The 20,904-nt window shown below is 42.7% G+C and overlaps 3 protein-coding genes and 1 pseudogene across 4 annotated transcripts; 2 read left to right on the top strand and 2 right to left on the bottom strand.

The window, feature by feature from the left end:
- Positions 1–7,811: 7,811 nt before the first annotated feature.
- Positions 7,812–8,401, top strand: LOC143855953 (pleckstrin homology domain-containing protein 1 pseudogene; annotated as a pseudogene).
- A 3,365-nt stretch (positions 8,402–11,766) lies between these two features.
- LOC143856513 (uncharacterized) lies at positions 11,767–13,474 on the top strand. 2 transcript variants are annotated; one of them, XM_077366756.1, is made up of 3 exons: positions 11,772–12,451; positions 12,527–12,747; positions 12,832–13,474. In XM_077366756.1, exons 1-3 carry the CDS (start codon positions 12,310–12,312, stop codon positions 13,045–13,047), a joined length of 579 nt encoding a protein of 192 aa, XP_077222871.1. In that variant the 5' UTR covers positions 11,772–12,309; the 3' UTR covers positions 13,048–13,474. The 2 variants fall into 2 exon arrangements, with proteins under 2 accessions (XP_077222870.1, XP_077222871.1); XM_077366755.1 differs by having other exon boundaries at positions 11,767–12,747.
- A 583-nt stretch (positions 13,475–14,057) lies between these two features.
- On the bottom strand, positions 14,058–15,333 carry LOC143855952 (uncharacterized). Its single transcript, XM_077365997.1, has 2 exons — positions 14,798–15,333; positions 14,058–14,490 (listed from the first exon to the last, which is right to left on the bottom strand). Exons 1-2 carry the CDS (start codon positions 15,331–15,333, stop codon positions 14,058–14,060), a joined length of 969 nt encoding a protein of 322 aa, XP_077222112.1.
- Positions 15,334–17,571: 2,238 nt separating this feature from the next.
- LOC143855951 (uncharacterized) lies at positions 17,572–18,840 on the bottom strand. The gene is made up of 2 exons (XM_077365995.1): positions 17,967–18,840; positions 17,572–17,915 (listed from the first exon to the last, which is right to left on the bottom strand). The coding sequence occupies exons 1-2, from the start codon at positions 18,838–18,840 to the stop codon at positions 17,572–17,574; spliced, it is 1,218 nt and encodes a 405-aa protein (XP_077222110.1).
- Positions 18,841–20,904: the final 2,064 nt, after the last annotated feature.

Below are 20,904 nucleotides of genomic sequence, written 5' to 3'. Positions count from 1 at the left end.
TTTATCAAAAGAGAAAATCATGATATCCTCCTTGTCCAAATCTATGTGGATGATACCATCTGTGGCTCAACTAATCAAAAATTGTGTGATGAATTTGCAACCTTAATGAAAAATGAATTTGAAATGAGCATGATGGGAGAGTTAACCTACTTCTTAGGACTCCAAATTAAACAATACAAAAATGGAATATTTTTAAATCAAGAAAAATATACAAAGGAGTTATTAAAGAAGTATGGCATGGATAGCAGTAAGACATCAAGAATTCCCATGAGTACTACTGCTAAGCTAGAAAAAGATGAATTTGGCAAATCTGTGGATCAGAAATTGTATAGGGGTATGATAGGTAGTTTGCTCTATTTGACAGCCAGCAGACCAGACATTATGTTTACTGTCTGTCTCTGTGCTCGATTTCAATCGGATCCTAAAGAATCTCACCTATCAGCCGTTAAGAAGATCTTCAAGTACTTAAGAGGAACCCAAAGTCTAGGACTGTGGTATGAAAGATCATCTTCCTTCACTCTCATCGGATATTCAGATGCAAACTTTGCTGGATGTAGAGTAGATAGGAAAAGCACTAGTGGAACTTGCCAATTCTTGGGTAAATCACTTGTTTCATGGTTTAGCAAGAAGCAAAATTCAGTAGCTCTGTCCACAACAGAAGCAGAATATGTGGCAGCTGGAGCTTGCTGTGCTCAAGTCCTATGGATGAAAAGCACATTGATGGACTATGCAATCAAAATGGAAAATATTCTCATCCAATGTGACAATACTAGTGCTATAAGCTTAACAAAGAACCCCATACAACACTCAAGAACAAAACACATTGAGATTAGGCACCACTTCATCAGAGATCACTCACAAAAAGGGGATATTTGCTTAAAATATATCAACACTGAAGAACAATTAGCGGATATCTTTACAAAACCCCTTAGTGATGATAGAATTTGCTATATCCGAAGTGCCTTAAACATATGGAGTGCGGATCAAATCAAAGAAATTGCCAAATAAATACTTGGTATCAGCTTATCTATATAGTATTTATATATATAATCTTTGTTTGGTAGTATCTGCATGAATGAGATGTCAAATTTTTAATCTTAAAAATCACTCAATTGATATTCTTAGCCTTCTTAGTTTTTCTAAGTTGGAGAGGTATCTTCACTTTAATTAAAATACCTAACATCTTGACATATGTCAACATCTCGATCATGAACAGGTATATGTACATTACTTGGTTATATATTTTTATACCATAAGCATTGATTTAGGGGGAGTTATCCACTCCTAAATTTTTTTTTACACCCTTTCTGTCGATGACAAAAGGGGGAGAAGTTTGAAATTGATTATCTATTCAATTGACTATATGCACCACTTGCTTATAACTTGTATCATTTATATGTGTGCATATATTGAGGGGGAGTTCTAGTATTCACTTGCCTACTATGTCACTCCACACACACCTCATAATCAATTTTGTTTGTCATCATCAAAAAGGGGGAGATTGTAAGCCCAAGGGTCTACTCTCCTATCTTGTTTTGATGATTCTAAACATAATTGATTGTGTTTTTGAATACTAATCAATTTGCTTTGAAGTGTTGTGTTTGAGATAGGATTGATCATTGAAGAAACCAACACACAACATGGTCATGCTTGGAGATATCTCATACAAGAGTCAAAGGAGCTAAGTGAAGCTCACCTCATCTCTCAAGCAAGCATACACAAGATGGAAGATCAATTGAAGACCAAGACTAAAGAGAAGTTGAAAGCTACATAGGTATCATTGTACATCCTTTCTCTTTAGATTTCCAAGTCAAGGCAAAGTGTTTTCAAAATGTTTTTCAAAGAACACTTAAGAACTTAAAATGGATTAGTGAATGGTTATGTGGTGGACCAACATGTTGGGACCCTCATAAACATTCCAAAATAATCATAGGAGTTGAGTTCCAAAAGCTAAAAATCAAATAAGCAATAAAAATCAAAATCTGTGGATTTTTAGGCTTCTCGGAACTCCGAGAATTTTTCTCGGAGCTCCGAGCTCGGAACTCCGAGAGTTCCCTCGGAACTCCGAGAAAAGGTCCAGTAGCATCTGGACATTTTCTCGGAACTCCGAGAAATGGTCTAGTAGAAATTTTATTTCTTCTGGCCGTTGTCTCGGAACTCCGAGAATATTTCTCGGAACTCCGAGAATTCTCGGAACTCCGAGAATGGTTCTCGGAACTCCGAGAACCTTGCGACAGCTCAAAAAAGAGCCGTTGGGTTTTGAATTAAAATTTGTTTTTTGTTATCTACACCCCCAAACGGTCATATTTTGAGGAGAGACTATTTATACAATATCTAGATGATTATTTCCTCTCCCTTGATCTTTGAAAAACATCCTTAAGCATCAAAAACATTTGCAATCCATTTTAGCTTGAGTTTTTGTTTTTCATCCCAAACTTGCCTTTCACTTGTGAATCTTTTGAGTTTGGATATAGTAGTGCTTTCACTTGCAATCTTTGTTGAAGAGCAATCAAGGAACTACAAAGGGCATCAAGCTTTCAAGAAGAAGCCAAGCTATCAAATCTTCCATATCTTGTATAGGTGGCTAGGGCATTCCTTTTTTAATTCCCTAAGAGAGCAACCGCTTAGAACTCGGCGGAGAAGGAGAGTCTTTGTAAAGGTGTAAGGGCATCCTTGTTTAATATCCCTTGGAATTGTAACCGCCTCGGAGCCGGGCATCGTGGAGGTCTCCAATAGTGGAATCCCTCAAGTGCGACCTTGAGTAGAGTGGAGTAGGCCGTTGGCCGAACCACTATATATCGGTGTGTCATTTCTCACTCTTGCATTTCCATTGTTGTTTTGGTTTGGCTTTTCACTTTGTTCTTTCAATTATATTTGCACTAACCAAATATTTAATTAAGTGAAGAAAAACTCCAATTAGGGTTTATAGATAATTTTCAAATGGCCTAATATTGAGTTAAATTCAATTCACCCCCCCTCTTGAGTATTTCAGTTTATTTACTTAATTTATGCCTCTTAAAATCTAATACTAGGATTGGATCTTATACATTATAATATGACTTCGATCTTCAATTGAGATTCTTCAAGTCTTCATTCGTCTTGGATCTCCGATGTCTTTGGCCTTCCTAATGTGGTCCATTGAGAGCTTCTTGGCCTCAATCCAAGCAATCTTAGCACAATTATGATCTACAACTTAGACATGCAAACACATTAGTGATATTAAATCACTTGTGTATTGGAATCATCAAAAGAAGATGGAAATGCCATGATGGGAACCATTGGGCTTACAATCTCCCCCTTTTTTATGATGACAAGCACAAGAGATTTTTCAATTAAAAGCATGCATATATTTTCTTACACTAGATTTCTCTCCCCTTTTGGCATCTATAAAAAAGATGGGGTAAAAGAAAATCAAGGGGATGAAATTTACAAATTTTAAGCTCCCCCCTTTTCAAGAAAAAAGACAAACAAGGAACTCCCCCTATTTAGAGTTTTTATTCAACACAAGAGGGGATATATTAACAAACCATAAAAAGTATTCAATTTTAATTCAAGCCCCTAATCTAAGCACATATGAAAATAATCATATGGGGGCTTTGGGAACCCAAGATTTCTTGGTTCCACCACAATCCTTAATTTTAGATTCACATTGGAATTGGTAATGACCATTGATTCCACAATAATGGCATCTAACATGGGGGTTAGATAGACTAGTCCTATCATAAGATACATGATTAGGTCTATGACTAGCCTTCTTCAAGATTATGTCAATAATTTTGTCACCATTTAGGAATCCATGGAGACATAATCTTAACCTTTCATTTTTATTATGAAGATGTGTTATTTTATTTAAAGAATTATTAAATTCATCTTCATAAGATTTGGAAGAGCTTGCCACATTATGAAATTGTGCTAATTGGCAAGTTTTCTCATCCAAAATACCCTTAAGGGTTTCAATCTCAAGTTTAAAATTTTCAAGTTGTGCTTGAGATTTGGAAGAAGATGATTCATTTATCAAAATATTAAGTTCATTTTCTAATTTTGAAATAGATTTCTTTTGAACTTTATTTTTTGAAATTTGAGAATGCAAGGTTATGCATAATTCATCATAAGATATTTTTTCACTATCACTACTTGATGAACTACAAGAGGGGTTAGAATTTACCTCATCTTCATGGGTGAATGCCATGAAGCAAAGATCATCTTTTTATCTTCCCATTCGCTTGTACTTTTGCCCGACGTGCTTGAAGCATCCCAAGCGGCGACGAGACCCTTATGCTTCTTCCAATCTTTCTATCCCTTGTACTTTGAGGAAGATGACTTGAGAAGTGGAGACTCTGGGCTCTTGTGTCCCGTCTTCTTGCAATTATAACACCTTAATCCTCCTTCTACTATGTTTTCTTCTTTCTTCTTATTTTTATCCTTTTCATGCTTCTTTTTCCATAAGCTTTTAAATTTTCTTAACGCTTCTTCCTCATCGCTATCCGCATCACTTGATCATGAGTCCGTCTTGGAGGCCTTTAGAGCTAGAGATCGACTTTCTCTTTCTTTCTCTTTCGGCTTCTTCTCTTCTTGACGGCTAGTGAGGAGCATCTCATGAGTGATAAGAGATCCTACAAGCACCTCCATGGTTAGCGCCTTGAGATCTTTAGATTCTTGGATGGCGGTGACCTTTGGATCCCAATAAAGAGGAAGTGACCTAAGTAACTTGCTCACAAGCTCATCAGTAGGATAAGATTTACCAAGATTAGCTAATTCATTAGAAATTTTAGAAAATCGGGTATACATATCGTAAATACTTTCATTTTGACCAATTCTAAACATTTTATATTTGCTCCTTAACAAGTTTATTTTGGAATCGTTGACTTGTGATGTTCCCTCATGGGTGACTGCAAGAGTATCCCAAATAAGCTTGGCGGAATAAAAAAGAGCTACTCTATTAAACTCCTCCATAGATAAGGCGCAAAATAAAGAGTTTATAGCTTTGTAATTTAAATTTGCATGCCTTTTCTCTTCAACATTCCATTCTTCAAATGGCTTGGAAGGCAAAATGTAGTCATTTTCTACAATATGCCAAAGCTCCACATCTATCGAAAGAAGATAGATGCGCATCCTTGTCTTCCAATGTCCATAGTTGAACCCATCAAAGAAAGGAGGTCTAGTTGTGGAATGGCCTTCCGGAAGTCCGGTTCCATTTATATTTGCCATTTCACAAATAGAAAGTTGCCAAAGATCTTATGATCTTTCCCTTGTTAAATTTTTTTTTTTAAATTTACTAAAGATTTTAAGAAAAGAAAATCTTTTAAGAGCCAAGGCTCTGATACCAAGTGAAATTCCAAGGGTGGTCCCAAGTACGACAACTTATGAGGAGGTAAAATTAGGTTCCTAACAAGTTTTAACCTTTTGAAAACTCCTAACCCAATTTTCAAGATTAAGAGATCAAGAATGAAATTATAAGCACACAAGTTAAATCCTAAGTGCAATTGCAAAATATAGAGCAAGAGATAAGAGAGAGTGCACCCGAGATTTAAAGTGGTTCGGTCCTCAAAACGCGAGGCCTACTCCACTCCACCAACCAAACCCGTTGATGGCTTCACTATTTGATCTTCTTAACTCCGGCGAAGATCGGTGCCGATTACAATTCCAATTGCTTTAACCTTGGTGGCAATCCTCACCACGGAGAGTGGGCTCCGCTTCTCCGAACACTCGCCCGAATACAATGTTCTTGAATAAGAAAGAAGGAAACAAAAATCCCTCACAAGGGTTTACAAATTGTAGAAGATGTACAAATTTGAGCCTAATGATCCATATCCTAATTCAAGAGGATGAGAGGCATAAACAAGCTTTAATCACTCTTTGGATGCTCAAATGTAGTTTTTGAGTGTTAGGATTCATAATTGGGAAGTTTAGAATACCCATATATATAGGAAAACCAAATATGACCGTTTGAGGGGCATTGTCGTAAATCTGGCAAAGTTCCAAATGGCTATATTTCTTCCCGTTATAGTGTTCTCGGAGTTCCGAGAATTGATCTTGGAGTTCTTGGAATACAAACAGAAGTTGGAAAAATTCTACTGGACCAAATCTCGGAGCTTCGAGAATTATCTCGGAGTTCCGATAAGCCTATTTCCAGGCAGATTTTCAATTCTGTTTCTTATTTGATTTGGCTTCCAACTTTACACCAAGTTGAGATTGTTATGAGGGTTCCAAAGTGTTGGAACACCACAAGGACAATCACTTAAACATTTAGGGTGTATGTTTATTTATTTATGCCTCTTAAAATCTAATACTAGGATTGGATCTTATATATTCTAAGATGACTTCGATCTTCAATTGAGATTCTTCAAGTCTTCATTCGTCTTGGATCTCCGATGTCTTTGGCCTTCCTAATGTGGTCCATTGAGAGCTTCTTGGCCTCAATCCAAGCAATCTTAGCACAATTATGATCTACAACTTAGACATGCAAACACATTAGTGATCTTAAATCACTTGTGTATTGGAATCATCAAAAGAAGATGGGAATGCCATGGTGGGAACCATTGGGCTTACAGTTTTCTTCTCCGTCGAATAAGATATAATTTCCATAGGCTGATCCTAGCCCTTCGCTCTAAATAAGATCTACATATTATGCAACCTTTACAGATTAGAGGGTTGCGATCATCCTATGGAAATGATTTTTGGCGCACAACCTATTTACATTGCGGCCCATCAAATGGATGGTTTGGATCATCCTATGGAGTTGGTCGTACAGTAACATTACGGCCCATTCGTAGGCCCCACGCATATTTTTCGAAATAAAGTGTACGGCCCACACCATAGGATGATCCAACCTCTATAGATTGGAGGATTGCGATCATCCCATGGAAATGATATTTTAGGGCGCAACCTATTTACATTGTGGCCCATCAAATGGATGGTTTGGATCATCCTATGATGGGGGTCGTACAGTCACATTAAGGCCCAATTGTAGGCCCTACCAGTGGAAATGATATTTTGGGGTGCAACTCCTCTCAACCCTCCATTCTTTAGAGGTTGCATACTATGTAGTTTCTATTTAGATTGAATTTAGATTGAAGCGCTAGGATCAGCCTATGGAAATGATATTTTGGAATGCAACCTTTGTGGCCCATCCCATCAAATGGACGGTTTGGATCATCCTATGATGTTGCGTTCATTTTAAAAAGTAAGGGTAGGGTTCAAATGATGGGCCCACCAACGGTTGCTGTTGGGAGAGAGAGAGAGGTAAAAAGTTGGAAAACATGTTATATACGTTACTGTTAAACGTTTACAGCCTCAAGGGGGGAAAATCTTTTTTATCAGGTGAAAAGATGTATGTCAGAGGGAATGGCAGGAGGGGTAATTCGGTCCTCTACAAGATATGAATAATGAAAAGCACTTCATTTTGGTCGTTTTCATCTCTCCACTGCTTTTTGAATAATAGTATGAAAAAGAACTTTTTTTTTGTCATTTTTCCTAATTTTTAATGTAAAATTTAAGGAAAGATATAAATAAATAAAAATTCTACCAAATCCTTTTTTTCGAATTTATAATTATGTTACAAGAAATTAATTTTAGACGGTAAAGAAACTGGAGTTGTTGAAAGTACACTTAAGCAATTCAAATCGCCAATATGTTTTGGCAATGATAAATTCGCACCTCCTTTAGGATAATTCGCACCACTTGAAAAAAGGGTACGAAGGAGACTTTACCACTTTTGGAGGTCAACTCCCGTTACTGAAGTGCGAATAATCCTATAGTAGGTGCGAATTTATCATTGCCTACACGCTGTTGAACGTAGAATGCAATCGGAAAGGTCCTTGACGCACATAGTGCACGCTAGCAAAACTGATATTCTTGCCTCTTGCCGAGTAGTCCAAAACTACTGTAGCTCCGCAAAATCCAACAACAAAGCCTTCTTCCTCTCCTCCTCTCTCTCAACCGACCCATCCGAGCAAAAATGGCGAGCCTCTGGCGCGCCGCGACGGGGACCTCCGACGAACTAAACGCCGGGGTCGAGTTCTGGTCCAACCCTGAGCGCACCGGATGGCTAACCAAACAGGGCGAGTACATCAAAACATGGAGACGTCGTTGGTTCGTTCTCAAGCAAGGGAAGCTCTTCTGGTTCAAGGAATCCCAAATCACACGTGCTTCCAAGCCACGTGGCATCATCCCTGTGGGCACGTGCCTCACCGTCAAGGGAGCTGAAGACGTCCTCAATAAGCAATTCGCTTTCGAACTCTCTACCAACAAAGACACCATGTATTTCATTGCTGATTCCGATAAGGAGAAAGAGGAATGGATCAATTCCATTGGAAGGTCTATTGTTCAGCATTCCCGGTCAGTTACTGATTCCGAAGTCGTCGATTACTGACATAAAGCGGAGAATCGGAATGATTACTGATTCGGATCGGATCGGATCGCTATGTATATTAGGTGCGCTTCATGTTTCGTTGATCTTTATATCGAAATTAGGGTTTTGTTCAGCTTTTGAGCTGTTTTTCTGTTTTATCACTGTATATTGAGATCTGGCCGATTTAGTAATCTCAGATCCGATGTTTATAGAACTCTGTTTTCAGTGGATTTTCATATGAGTTTGTACCTTTTATTTTTAAAAAAAATTGTTTCTGGGTATTTTTCTTCATTTTGTTGATTTTTATATCGAAATGGGTTTTCTTGAACTTGTGAGTTGTTTTTTCGGTTGTTCTGTATGGGTTTATTTGTGATTCTGCTTTATCTGGATTGATAGCTAGGGCTTTGAGCATGTGTCTAATGTATTACTATGTTGATAGTTGGTGAAAATTTCAATCACAACGTTTGAATTCTATCATTCTTTTGCTTTTGGATGCCGTTGTTTAGGGATTAATTGTGTCTATGCATGTGATTGATTACTCAGATCTTAAATTAATGGAGCATTTAGGAAATTTTCATGTTTTCTTCAATTTTAAAGTTATTTTGTTAGTAAAAATTGCATTTGGATAGATGACCGCATCAATTTGCACCTTGATGTACCTCGATTTCAATGGAGCTCTCACGAATCTCCAAATCCTAGAGTTCGGATTTTTCATTCAAGTGAGGGAGACAAGGAGTGAGATCCTCATGGATTTATGGGCTTCCCTAGGAGGCTAGGACCCTGAGCCTAGGTTATGTTTGGACTGGGAACTTTTCTTTTGGAGTGACAAATGGTCATCTGACATCCAATACTAAAATTAACAAAATAATCAGCATAATTTTAGTGATTACAACCAATACCATTTTGTACAGTCTTCTATCAATGACCTTCCAAAGAGATGATATTTGTTCATCCCCCACTTCCCACCTCTCATCGAGTGTTGTAAGGGCCTTGTACTCTTCATGTTGGATAATTGGTCCCGGGGGATCCGTGAGTCACCTTCCTCCGATACCTCTTCAATCGGGCAGTCAACCCATGCTCTTCTGTCTTGAACTATGTCAGTGGGGTTGGTCGCGGGAGGTTGAGTGCCTCATTACGAGAGAAGGTGCTTCCCTTGCATTCTTAGATGAGTTCTCGAGTTTCTCGGTGTTGTGGTAAAAAACAGTTAATGTGAGGTGGCAGTTCAGGAGAAGCAAACCTGACTGGGATCTGGTAGGGTATTGGAATGAATGTAGATTTGATCGTCCAATGGAGAAGATTCTATATCAAGATGAGTCCTGCACAAGGTAACACCTGGTCAGAAGGCCAACCCGGGACATAGTCCTAGGACGGGCCCTCCGATGCTTAAGTCAGTATGTGACATCATCTACAGGCCGTACAGAACAAAAATAGTAATGAACAGTAATTTCTCAGGTTTCTGGCCCCTACCTTTGAGCATTTGATGGCTATTTATAGTAAGTGGGTGCAGTTGATTTACGCTTTTGCCCCTTTGACAGGTGTCACCTTGCGATTGGGTAGTATGTGAGTTTTTCTCCTACTCTATAGGGTTAGGCTTTTAATTACCCTCTGCTGAGGGGGGTAATTAGGGTATATTATTCGAGGACACGTGTCGTGCTCTGGTTGGATAATCGGCTTTGGGTCCCCATCAGATGCCCACGAGTGCCTTAGGAGATGTTTTTGGCCTGGGGAAGTTGAAAGATGTGTCCAGCTGGAGATTATGCCCGTTCGGGGGTTCTGATCGGCTTTGGACGATGGCATATTGGGATCGGATCGGCTTCATATTGGGATCGGCCAAGGACGATCATATTTTTGTCGTCTTGTGGCCTTACTCCATATTGGGATTGGCCAAGGACGATCAGATTTTTATCGTCTTATGGCTTTGCCCCATATTGAGATCGGCCTTGGACGATCAGATTTTTGTCGTTTTGCGGCCTTGCGCCATATTGCAATCGGCCAACGACGATCACATTTTTATCGTTTTGAGGCCTTGCGCCATATTGCGATCGGCCAACGACGTTCATATTTTTATCGTTTTGTGGCCTTGCGCCATATTGCGATTGGCCAACGGCGATCATATTTTTGTCGTTTTGCGGCCTTGCGCCATATTGCGAACGGCCAACGACGATCACATTTTTGTCGTTTTGCGGCCTTGCGCCATATTGCGATCGGCCAACGACGATCACATTTTTGTCGTTTTGCGGCCTTGCGCCATATTGCGATCGGCCAACGACGATCACATGTTTGTCGTTTTGTAGGCTTGCGCCATATTGCAATCGGCCAACGACGATCACGTTTTTGTCGTTTTGTGGCCTTGCGCCATATTGCGATCGGCCAACGACGATCATATTTTTGTCATTTTGTGGCCTTGCGCCATATTGCGATTGGCCAACGACGATCATATTTTCTCTGAAGGAATCCAGACGAACTACTCTGCTCAGTAGTTTTTGTCTTTTCCTACATGGAGGGTGGCGAAGCGACGCGACCCTTCGTGAACCGTGCCAGCCATTAATGGCCTCCGGCGTGGGACACGTGGCATTGTGGGCGAAGAGTCGTTAGTGTTGCCTTTGGCTATAAAAGGAGATGATCCTTAGTTTCATTTCTTCATTCCTGCATTTTGCCTTTCGCTCTTGCTCTAGTGGTTAGATCGGCCGTGTTTGTTCTTCTTGAGTTCGGGGTTCTTAGTCTTCTGATCTGTAATCTCTTCTTTGTCTCGTTTAGTTCTTCTGTTTTTTGCTTTGCCCTCATGTTTGGTAGTCATAGCATAAGTACCTGTGTCGAGTCCGGATCTGGTTCGCCTTCGGAGGAATGTTCTTCCTCCGGCAGTAGTTCCGGATCTAGTTCTTCCGAGAGGACCAGATCTAGTGGCTAGACCATGGCCGATCGGAGTCGCGGGAGAAGGATCCCCGGTCCTTATGTTGTAGCTAGTGACCAAGAAGTAGATATCATTGGCGACGATCCTATTTTGGATCTGGGTGTGGTTCTTGATCCGGTCGTGTTTCCTCTTGATGAGGTAACGGATCACGATTCTGATGTAGAGTTGAGAAGCCGCGTGCGGGGGGCTTCAAGTTTGTCCGGATTGTTGATGGTATCGCGGAGGCACAGATGGAGGCCGAAGTTAAGCATCACAAAGCGGCCCTTAAAGAATCCAGTACACTGGCAGAATCTAAGTTAGAAAAAAGAGACAGGTATTTTATTCCAGAGTGGTTCGGTTTACGACCGGCGGAAGAAGGTGATCACGCACCCAGTGAAAATGCGGATGTGTGAATCTATGAGGATTTCCTTAGAGCTGGGTTTAGATTTCCCATAAATCCCTTCGTGGCGGAGGTGTTACGTTTCTATGGTTTAGCACCGTCCCAAGTGGCCCCGAACTCATGGAGAACCATCGTTGGTTTCATGTACGTGATGAAGAACAAGCTGGAGAGGGATCCTTCACTGGAGGTGTTCCGCAGGTGTTGTCACCTCACGAGGAACTGCTCGGACAGTTGGTTGTACATAAGTCAGCGTTCCGATATCAAATTCATAGTTGGTTTGCCGACCTCAATCCATCGCTGGAAAAATAGGTTCTTTTATGTGAGTTTGGACAATCCTGGTCCAGAAGAAAGGTGGGAGGTCCCCTTGGTGTGGTTGCCCGTAGATACGAAGATGATGAGTGAAAAGCCTGAATTGTCTAGGGGTGATGAGGTGACCGTCAGAGCCCTCGAGGCGTATCTTCAGGAGGAAGGGGTGATTTATTATAAAGATTTCGATAGTGAGGAAGTTCTGTTGGCGATTGGAGTTAGTTCTCCGACTCAAGCCAGTGGGTGTCTTAGGCTTGTTAGAACTTAGGATTTGTCCTGCATTCAAATTTCTTTTGCTTCCTCTGGCTATGTTCTGTTATCTGATTATTTGTTGCCCTTTTGATCTCTCCTTTGCTTTCAGTGATGGACGCTGCTAAGAAGGCCGAGATGTTGAAGCGGGTGATGACGAGCAAAGTAAGTCAGGCTCAGAAGAGAGAGGAGCCGAAGGGACCTTCTGATCGTCCTGTCCAGGACAAGGGGAAAACAATTAGATCGACCACGGCCGGTAAGTCTCTCTCCGCTTTAGCGCAGCTTTATAAGGACACTCATCCTGAAAGGGTTAAGGCATCATGTGGTGTAGCTGGGACCGTAGCGAAGCGTCCGGCTTCGGTGGTACGACCGGTGGAGAAGGATAAGGTGTTCCGTCCAGATTGGTCTATCCTTCGGACTGATACTGCAATCGGTAATCCGGAAATCGCCCGAGAGCATATCAGAAAGGGCGTGTTGGAGAAGGATGCTAAGTGCATCGAGAAGGAGGTTCTTGAGACGGCCTTCAGAGCCGGTTTCGCGTCCATTTATCAGGTGACTGTTATGATTTCTTCTTCTATTTGTCGTGCATGTCTCTGTGACTCTGATCGTCTTCTCATTCTTTGCTTGTCCTTGCAGTTGGGCTGCTATTGGACTGACTTGGAGGGGAAGTCCATGATGTTTTCTCAAACTTTGACAAGTGTTCAGGAGGGGTTGGGTCAGGCTAATAAAGACAATGAGCAGCTGCTCACCAAGCTGCGCGTGTCGAGGGATGCGAGGAAAATTTTGACTGAGGAGAATGCTCATCTGAAGAACGCTCAGGAGGAACAAATTTGGAGAGCGTTAGACGATTAGGCATTGGAGCACCTTGCAGAGAAGAAAAAGGTTGTGGAGGCGGCCGTGGAGGCGAAGCAGACTGAACTCTACGACCTCATCTCCATTGCCTACTCGGAGGCCTTTAGCTCCTGCAAGGGCCTTATTCTGAAGAAGTATCCGTTGATCAGGTTGATGATCTTGCGGCTGAGGATGTTGGTCACGGTCATGATCAGGCTCCTGCCTTGGTTCCTGATGACCAGGAGGCTCCTGGCGATCAAGATGCCCCTGCGTCTTAGGCTTATTTTTTCATCTTCTCTTTTCATGATTTTGTGTTTTGTACCTTGGCCTTGTAGGCCGTTCATGTTAAGTACTTTAGTGGAACTCTAACTGTTTTATTTCTGAGTAATTTTGCTATCTTTTGCATAGTGGATGCTTTATTACTCTTTGATCAATGAATTTAGAATTTTCTCAAGTCTTGTAACTTTATTGTTCTGTTAATGCATGTGTAGTTTTTCAAGCAACTTTACTTAGTTGGGAGGGTGGTCCTAATCAGATCGATTGTGTTTTGGCCGATCGCGGTCGATCTGACCAGGATATCCTTGGCCTCCCGTGATGTGATAACCTTTAAGGGTTAACAGATGTCAGGTTTCCCCAAGCCTTAGGCTTTTCGGGGCTCCTAACTCTTCTATATCACCCGGCTTGGTCTCGGTGCTTTTCCCAAGTTGTTCCTAGGATTGAAATGTGCGACCAAGTTAGATGTTTTTGCTTGATTTGAGTTTAAAGACTTGGGTTTATTATTTGTTTAACCCATCATCATGCCTTTCTCTCTCGCAGCCCGAGGTTACGCTCCGGCTTTCGGGAGGATTAGCAAGTGATTGGTTTTTTGGTTACCCGGAATGGACTGTTCGGATTTATCTTTTTGAAGTCGACAATAGTCAAGAATCTCATTTCATTTCATTAATACCATGGGTGTTTACATTTTCCCTTCCAAGTCTATTCTTGACTACAAAACACTGTGATAGTTGGAGAGAGTGAGGATAGGAGCTTCGCTACTGGTAGTACTTCTTGAGATTCTTGGAATTCCATGCATGGGGGAGTAGGTGCCCTTCGAGGGTTTCCTGCAGGTAATTGCTTGGTCGGATGACCTGTGCCACTTTGTACGGCCCCTCCCAAGTTGGGGAGAGTTTGCCAACTTTGCGGGGCTGCGAAACGGCTGCTTTTCTCAGCACTAAGTCCCCAACTCTATGGTCCCTTGGTCGGAGCTTCGAATTGTAATATCGTGCAATTTTTTGCTGATAGGCTGCGAGACGGAGCTTGGAGTCTTCCCTTAGCTCGTCGAGGAGATCAAGGTTCGTCCGCAGGCCTTCGTTGTTCCGCCATTCGTTGAAATGTTGTATATGGAAGGAGGGAACACCAATTTCCATGGGGATAACAGCTTCGGTCCCGAATGTTAGATTGAACGGAGACTCTCCTGTTGGGTCCCTAAGAGTGGTTCGATAAGCCCAGAGGACATGGTAAAGTTCGTCAGCCCATCAGCCTGACTTTTCATCGAGCTTTTTCTTGATGCTCGACTTCGGTTTGGCCGTTAGTTTGGGGGTGTGCTACAGACGTGAACCGCTGTTCAATTTGAAGGTTCGAGCAGAGCTTTCTAAATTTCCTGCTGTCAAACTGGGTTCCGTTGTCTGTGATAAGCACCCTCGGGATGCCAAACCTGCAAACTACCGACTTCCAAAAGAAGGACTGGATGTTCTGTTTTGTGATTTTGACTCTGGGTTCTGCCTCCACTCACTTGGTGAAGTAATCCACTGCTACTACTACGAACTTTCGTCCTCCTGGTGCCTCTGGGAAGGGCCCCAGTATATCCATACCCCAAATTGAAAAAGGTATTGGACTGATGATCGGAGCCAAGGCCACTGCTGGTTGATCGGAAGTTGGGGCGAATTTTTGACACTTGTCACACTTTTTCACGAGATATAAGGCGTCTTTCCTTAATGTAGACCAATACAGTCCTCTTAGAATGATTTTCTGGATCAGTGCCTTCCCTCCGAGATGCTTGCCGCAAACCCCTTCATGCACTTCTCGTAAGGAGTATGTAGCGTCGATGGGATGAAGGCACTTCAGATATGGCCACGTGTAGGACCTTTTATATAGATTCTGGCCATCGTACCTGAAGCGGGATGCTCTTTGTATTATTCTGCGTGCTTCTTTCTTATCCTCTTGGAGCTTCCCATCTTGGAGGTATCGAATGATTTCGTCCATCCAGCACGATTCTCGTTCTATTTGCATTAACTCTTCGGTCTCTGTTTCTATGGCGGCTTTCTTCATGTGTTCCACGCATGGATTTAAATTTCGACCGCAATCCGAAATTCCGGATTTCGGTCGAAATTTTGATTTTTCCACCCAAAAAACCTGTTTTTTTAATTAATTTAATATTTCATGGAAATTTCGACCAAAATTTAATATTGAATAAAATATTCTTTTCTTTGTTTCGCTGGATGTCGACCGAAATTTCAAAATTTCGGCCGAAATTTCAAAATTTTAGGGGTCTGAAACCGGTACCTAAATTTTAAACCATGGTTCCACGCATATGCGGCCCAACGCCAGGTATCCTGATGCTGCCAGTCGGGACAGTGCGTTTGCCTTCGCATTCTCTTCTCGAGGGATGCGTTCTATTTCAAAGCTTTGAATCCTTTTTGCGATATACAGGACTCTGGCCAAATACTTAGCCATTCTCGAGTCCCTGTCTTCAAACTCGCCATTCACTTGGCTTACGACTAATTTCGAGTCGCTGAAGGCTTTGAGTTTATATGCATGCACCTGAACTGCTAGATTCATTCCTGCTATCAAGGCCTCATATTTTGCTTCATTGTTGGACGCACGGAATCCGAACCGGATGGCGTATTCAGCGATGAAGTTATAAGGTCCTGTCAAGATGAGGCCGGCTCCACTTCCTTTTGCGTTGGAGGAGTCGTCCACTTAGAGTTCCCAAATGGTATTTGGACCTTGCTGATCGCCTTTGTCCGGACCACTCGGTCCTCCAAGGTTCGGCGTCTCTTTTTCATATGCTTGTCCCCCGGGAGTAGTTGTATTATCCCCCCTCAGAGGTAGTTGTGGGATTTCCGCATCGTCCACACGTTCATGTCCCTCAAGTGTAGTTCAAATGCTGCTTGGCATTCGTCTGTCTACAGAGCAGTCTTTATCCCTTTGATAGCTTGAAAGAATGGAAGACATCTCTCGGCGAACTTTGATACAAATCTTCCCAACGCTGCGACCATCCCGGTCAGTTTCTGTATTTCTCGAATCGTAGCGGGAGGAGCTAAGTCTATGATAGCTTGCACTGTTTCTGGGTTAGCTTCGATTCCTCTCTGGCTAACCGTGAATCCTAGAAATTTGCCGGCTGTGACTCCGGAAGCGCACTTGGTTGGATTTAACTTCATCTTGTATTCCTTTATGACTTGGAACGTTTCTTCGAGGTTTGTGATATGATCAGTTGCGTTTTTTCTCTTGACGAGCAAATCTTCATCATACTCCATATTTCTACCAATCTGGTTCTGGAAGAGTTTGTTGACTAACCTTTGATAGGTAGCTTCAGCATACTTAAGGCCGAAAGACATCACTCTGTAGCAGTATAGCCCCTGATCGGTTACAAAGGATGTTTTCGGAATATCTGCTTCGTACATTCTGATCTGGTCGTACCTTGAGAAGGCATCCATGAAGGTTAACACTGTGTGACCTGATGTGGAGTCGATAAGCTGGTCGATCCTCGGGAGGGGGTAGCTGTCTTTCAGACATGGTTTGTTCAGATCAGTAAAGTCTATGCAGATCCTCCACTTCCCCTTGAATTTCTTTACCATTACTACATTGGCTAACCAGTCAGGGTATTTGATCTCTTGGATGAAATCTGCTCGCAGTAGCTTCTCAACCTCTTCTCTAATGGCCGCTTGCCGCTCAGGGGCGAAGTGTCTTTTCTTTTGCTTGACTGGTATACAAGTTGGATCTATGCTGACCTTATGGACACTAACCTCTGGATCAATACCTAGCATGTCGGCCGGAGTCCATACGAAAACATCGGCATTTCCTCTGAGAAATTGGATCAGCTGATCTCTGACTTCTCCGTCTAGTGACGACCCTATTCGTACGGTTTTCTCAGCTTGATCCTCAGATAACGGGATTTGAACAAGTTCTTCTGCTGCCTCGTTGATGACCGCTTGGGTTTCATCGCGGAGGTCCAGCATTTCGATGGGCATTGCTTCTGACGGTCTCTTCCCTCAGAGCAGTGACGTAGCATTTCTCTGGAGCGAGTTTGGTCACCCTTTACTTCGCCAGGCCCTCTTGGGGCTATGAATTTCATCTTTTGGTGATAGGCGGAAGGATTTGCCCTCAACAAATTCTGCCCCGGTCTTCCCAAAATTGTGTTGTATGCGGAAGGGGTGTTTACCACTAGGAAGTCGATCATGACGGTGGCTCGTGGCGGTGCATTCCCCACGAGGACTGGCAGTTCTATGGATCCCACCACTTTGACGACCTCCCCAGTAAACCCATAAAGTTTTGTGATGGAAGGTTTCAGGAGATCGTCTTTGATGCTTGCTTGAAGGCATGATAGTACAGGATAGCAGCGGAGCTCCTGTTGTCGACCAAGATCTTCGGTGTTTCAAAGTTGGCGATCAACATGGTGATGACCAGGGCGTCGTTGTGTGGCAAGATTACATTGTTCAAATCAGCATCGGAAAATGAAATTGCATTATCAACTTTCAATTTCTTGTCTGGGATATGCACTGTGTTGACTTGGCGGGCATAAGCCTTGCGAGCAGCTGAGGAGCTTCCTCTCCTGGCTAGGCCTCCAACTATGGTCGTGATGACCTCGACTGGCTCGAATGATGGCTCTATTCCGGGAGGGCTTGTCGGAGCTGGAGATTTTGCTTAGCTTCCCCGTGACGGGGACCTTTGCGGACTTCTACCTCTGGGCGGACTAGAAGCCTGGGGTTCCCTTTTGTCTTGGCCCCCACCTTTGATGTAATTTCTCAAATGCCCCCGTTTGATTAGCAATTCGATCTCTTCTTTCAGGTGCCGACACTCGTTGGTGTCATGTCCGTGGTCCTTGTGGTATTTGCAGTATTTGGATTTGTCTCTCTTGTTGCTTTTGCTCAGCATCTTAGTTGGCCACCTGAGGAAGTCTTCATCTGTTATGGCTGCTAAGATCTGGGCGCTGGAAGTCTTGAGCGGGGTATAACTTTCTTCTCTTTGAGGCGGACTCCTATCTTTTCGGGACGGCCCATCCTCTCGTCTGTGCTTCTGGTTTGACGATTGCCCATTTCTTTCAGATTGGTCCCCATGCTTGCTATATAGAGCGGCCACTGTGTCTTCTACTGAGATATATTTTTCTGACTTTGCAATGAGATCGGCTAAGGAAGTCGGTGCCTTCCGTGCTATCGATCGTTTGAAGTCGTCTGACTTAGCTCCTGATAGCAAAGCATATACGACTGCTGATGGATCTAAGTTAGTTATCTGCAAGGCTTCCTTGTTGAACCGGCGTACAAAATCTTTTAGAGACTCATCACGTTCCTGCCTCAGCGCCATGAGTGAAGCGGTCGTCTTCTTGGGTCGACGACTACTCATGAAGTGCTGAACCAAGTAGTCCACGAGATCTTCGAATGAATTGATGGAATTCGGCCTTAGGCCTGCATACAATTCTCTGGCAGCACCTACCAGTGTGGTCGGGAATGCCCTGCATAAGAACCCATTTGAGACCTTATGCAACAGCATCATGGTCCTGAAGGTCTCTAGATGGTCCACGGGATCAATTGTCCCATCATATCGGGGGATCAGTGGCATTTGAAAGTCTCGGGAGTTGGCGCGTTCAAGATGGCTTCCGTGAACGGAGGCGGTGGCTTGCTATTGAAACCCTTGAGGTCGGGATTTTTACTAACTTCGGCTAATTCTTTGATTCGATGATCGATTTCCTCACGTCTGCGCTCTACACGTTCATCTTTTTTATCTTCCTTTCTTTCTCTGTGCCGTTTACGCTCTTGCAGAGGACTAGAAGCGGAATCTGATCAGCTTTTGAATCTTCTCTTTCGCTCTTGGTGCTTTCCCTGTCCTGCGATATTCTTCAGGCATTGTTGTCGGTTTAGCAATCTCGAGTGATCTTGTCGGCGATTTTGACTTGGTGACGGGGATCGCTCCCGCTCTCGACGTTTGTTTCGACTCATTGAAGGAGACCGGTCACGACTATGCCTAGAATACTGGTTGGACGAGCGTGGATGAGACTTAGAACAGTTAGGCAGCTCTTCGTGTCTGCGAGACATTCCTTCTCTTTGCATGCACGGCTCCGGGGATGGTGGACGTACCAAAGGAGGGTTGGTGAGGATCCTGACTTGCTTAGTCAGGTAGGGCTGTGCACTATACAGTTAAAACCGAAATAACCAACCGAACCGAATTTGGTCGGTTATTTCGGTTCGGTTATTTGATGATTCGGTTCGGTTATTTGATGATTCGGTTCGGTTTCGGTTTCCTATTTGTGACAATTTCGGTTTTCAGTTTTTGTTTCGGTTTTTGAAAAAAAAAATCGGTTATAACCGATTAGCCGAATATTGGCTTCTGCTAAGATTAGATTTGCTCTTTTCAAAAGTCCTCTTTGGCCTTTTCTCATTTGTTTTTAGTGAAATTAAGAGTACTTTGACTTTTGGCAGCTTTTGTTCTTCAAAACTATGGGCTGGTTTATTGAAAACCATGGGCTGGTTTTCACATTCTCCAATAAAACCATTGGCTGGTTTAGTCAAAACCATGGCCTGGTTTTCACATTCTCCAATAAAGCTATGACAAACCCACGTGACTTTACACTCCCATTACAAAGTTTTAAGTTTAACAAAGTTATTTGGGTGAAATTTCACCAAAATTACGTAATGGAGTTATTTGGGTGAAATTTTACAAGGTTAATTTAATCTCTCATTTAGTTGAATCAGTCAATTTTCAAACGAGTGCTTCAACAAGAGGGGATAGGAATAGTTACACCATAGCTAGCTTGTTCCTGTTTGGAGAGAAGAACCAATGAAAATGGAAGAGAATGTTTCTTGCACAGGAAAGAGTGTAGGAAAGAGTCTAAAGTCTAAACACAGACTTTTGCTTCGGCAAAAGCAAGCAACTTCGGCCCCGTCTCCAACGCTGGCCTTTGCTAGGATTTGTAGATCATGAAGAAGAAAAAGTGGTTGAGTCAGGTTAGTAGTGGTTTAGTAACTTCAGCTTGCTCTTCTTTCTTCATCTTCCATTATTTTTTTTCTTTTTCCCCTTCATTTATCAACCATTTTAGGGTTTTTTGGGTGAATCTTGGTCGTTATTCGGTTCTAACCGAACTAACCGAACAACCGAACAACCGAATTCTTTTTTGGTTTCGGTTCGGTTCGGTTAATGCATATTTCGGTTTCAGTTTCGGTTTCCTTTTTTAGATAACCGAAATTTTTCGGTTCGGTTAATTTCGCCTAAATCGGTTCGGTTATAACCGAATGCACAGCCCTATAGTCAGGTCGGCCACCTGTTGGATTGCTCTACTGGGAGCTGCACGACGGGTGCGGCCGATCACTGCTCTTCTAATCCTTGATCCTCTGAACGGACTACGACTCCGACCTTTGAAGCTAGGTGTCTGCTCTTAGGAGGAGCGCTGGGAGGCGGGGGGTCTCTAGGTGGTTGCTGAGAGTGGGCCCTTCGTCCTGATCCCGCACCTCGACTTGAACCTGCACGGTTGCTCTTCCTGCCTGCCATGTGGGAGGTTGGGGACAGCTTTTTGTTCGGGTCCCACGGATGGCGCCAAACTGTTGTGGTAAAAAATAGTTAATGTGAGCTGGCAGCTCAGGAGAAGAAAACTTGACTGGAATCTGATAGGGTATTGGAATGAATGTAGAT

The sequence above is a fragment of the Tasmannia lanceolata genome, unplaced genomic scaffold (assembly GCF_043159265.1).
Source record: "Tasmannia lanceolata isolate RefF3 unplaced genomic scaffold, GAP_Taslan_0.1 ptg000023l, whole genome shotgun sequence".
NCBI lineage: Eukaryota > Viridiplantae > Streptophyta > Magnoliopsida > Canellales > Winteraceae > Tasmannia > Tasmannia lanceolata.
Note: the sequence above shows the minus strand (reverse complement) of the source record. Positions and strands in the feature narration are given on the sequence as shown.

Excerpts from the sequence above, each read along its gene's own strand:
- LOC143856513 (XM_077366755.1), top strand. The coding sequence starts at position 12,310 with ATGGACGCTGCTAAGAAGGCCGAGATGTTGAAGCGGGTGATGACGAGC. Across the intron at positions 12,748-12,831 it reads GTTTCGCGTCCATTTATCAG|TTGGGCTGCTATTGGACTGA; the intron begins GTGACTGTTATG and ends TTGTCCTTGCAG.
- LOC143855951 (XM_077365995.1), bottom strand. The coding sequence starts at position 18,840 with ATGCCACTGATCCCCCGATATGATGGGACAATTGATCCCGTGGACCAT. Across the intron at positions 17,916-17,966 it reads GGCTTCTAGTCCGCCCAGAG|CTCCGACAAGCCCTCCCGGA; the intron begins GTAGAAGTCCGC and ends CAAAATCTCCAG.
- LOC143855952 (XM_077365997.1), bottom strand. The coding sequence starts at position 15,333 with ATGAAGAAAGCCGCCATAGAAACAGAGACCGAAGAGTTAATGCAAATA. Across the intron at positions 14,491-14,797 it reads GCAGTGGATTACTTCACCAA|GGACCCAACAGGAGAGTCTC; the intron begins GTGAGTGGAGGC and ends AACCACTCTTAG.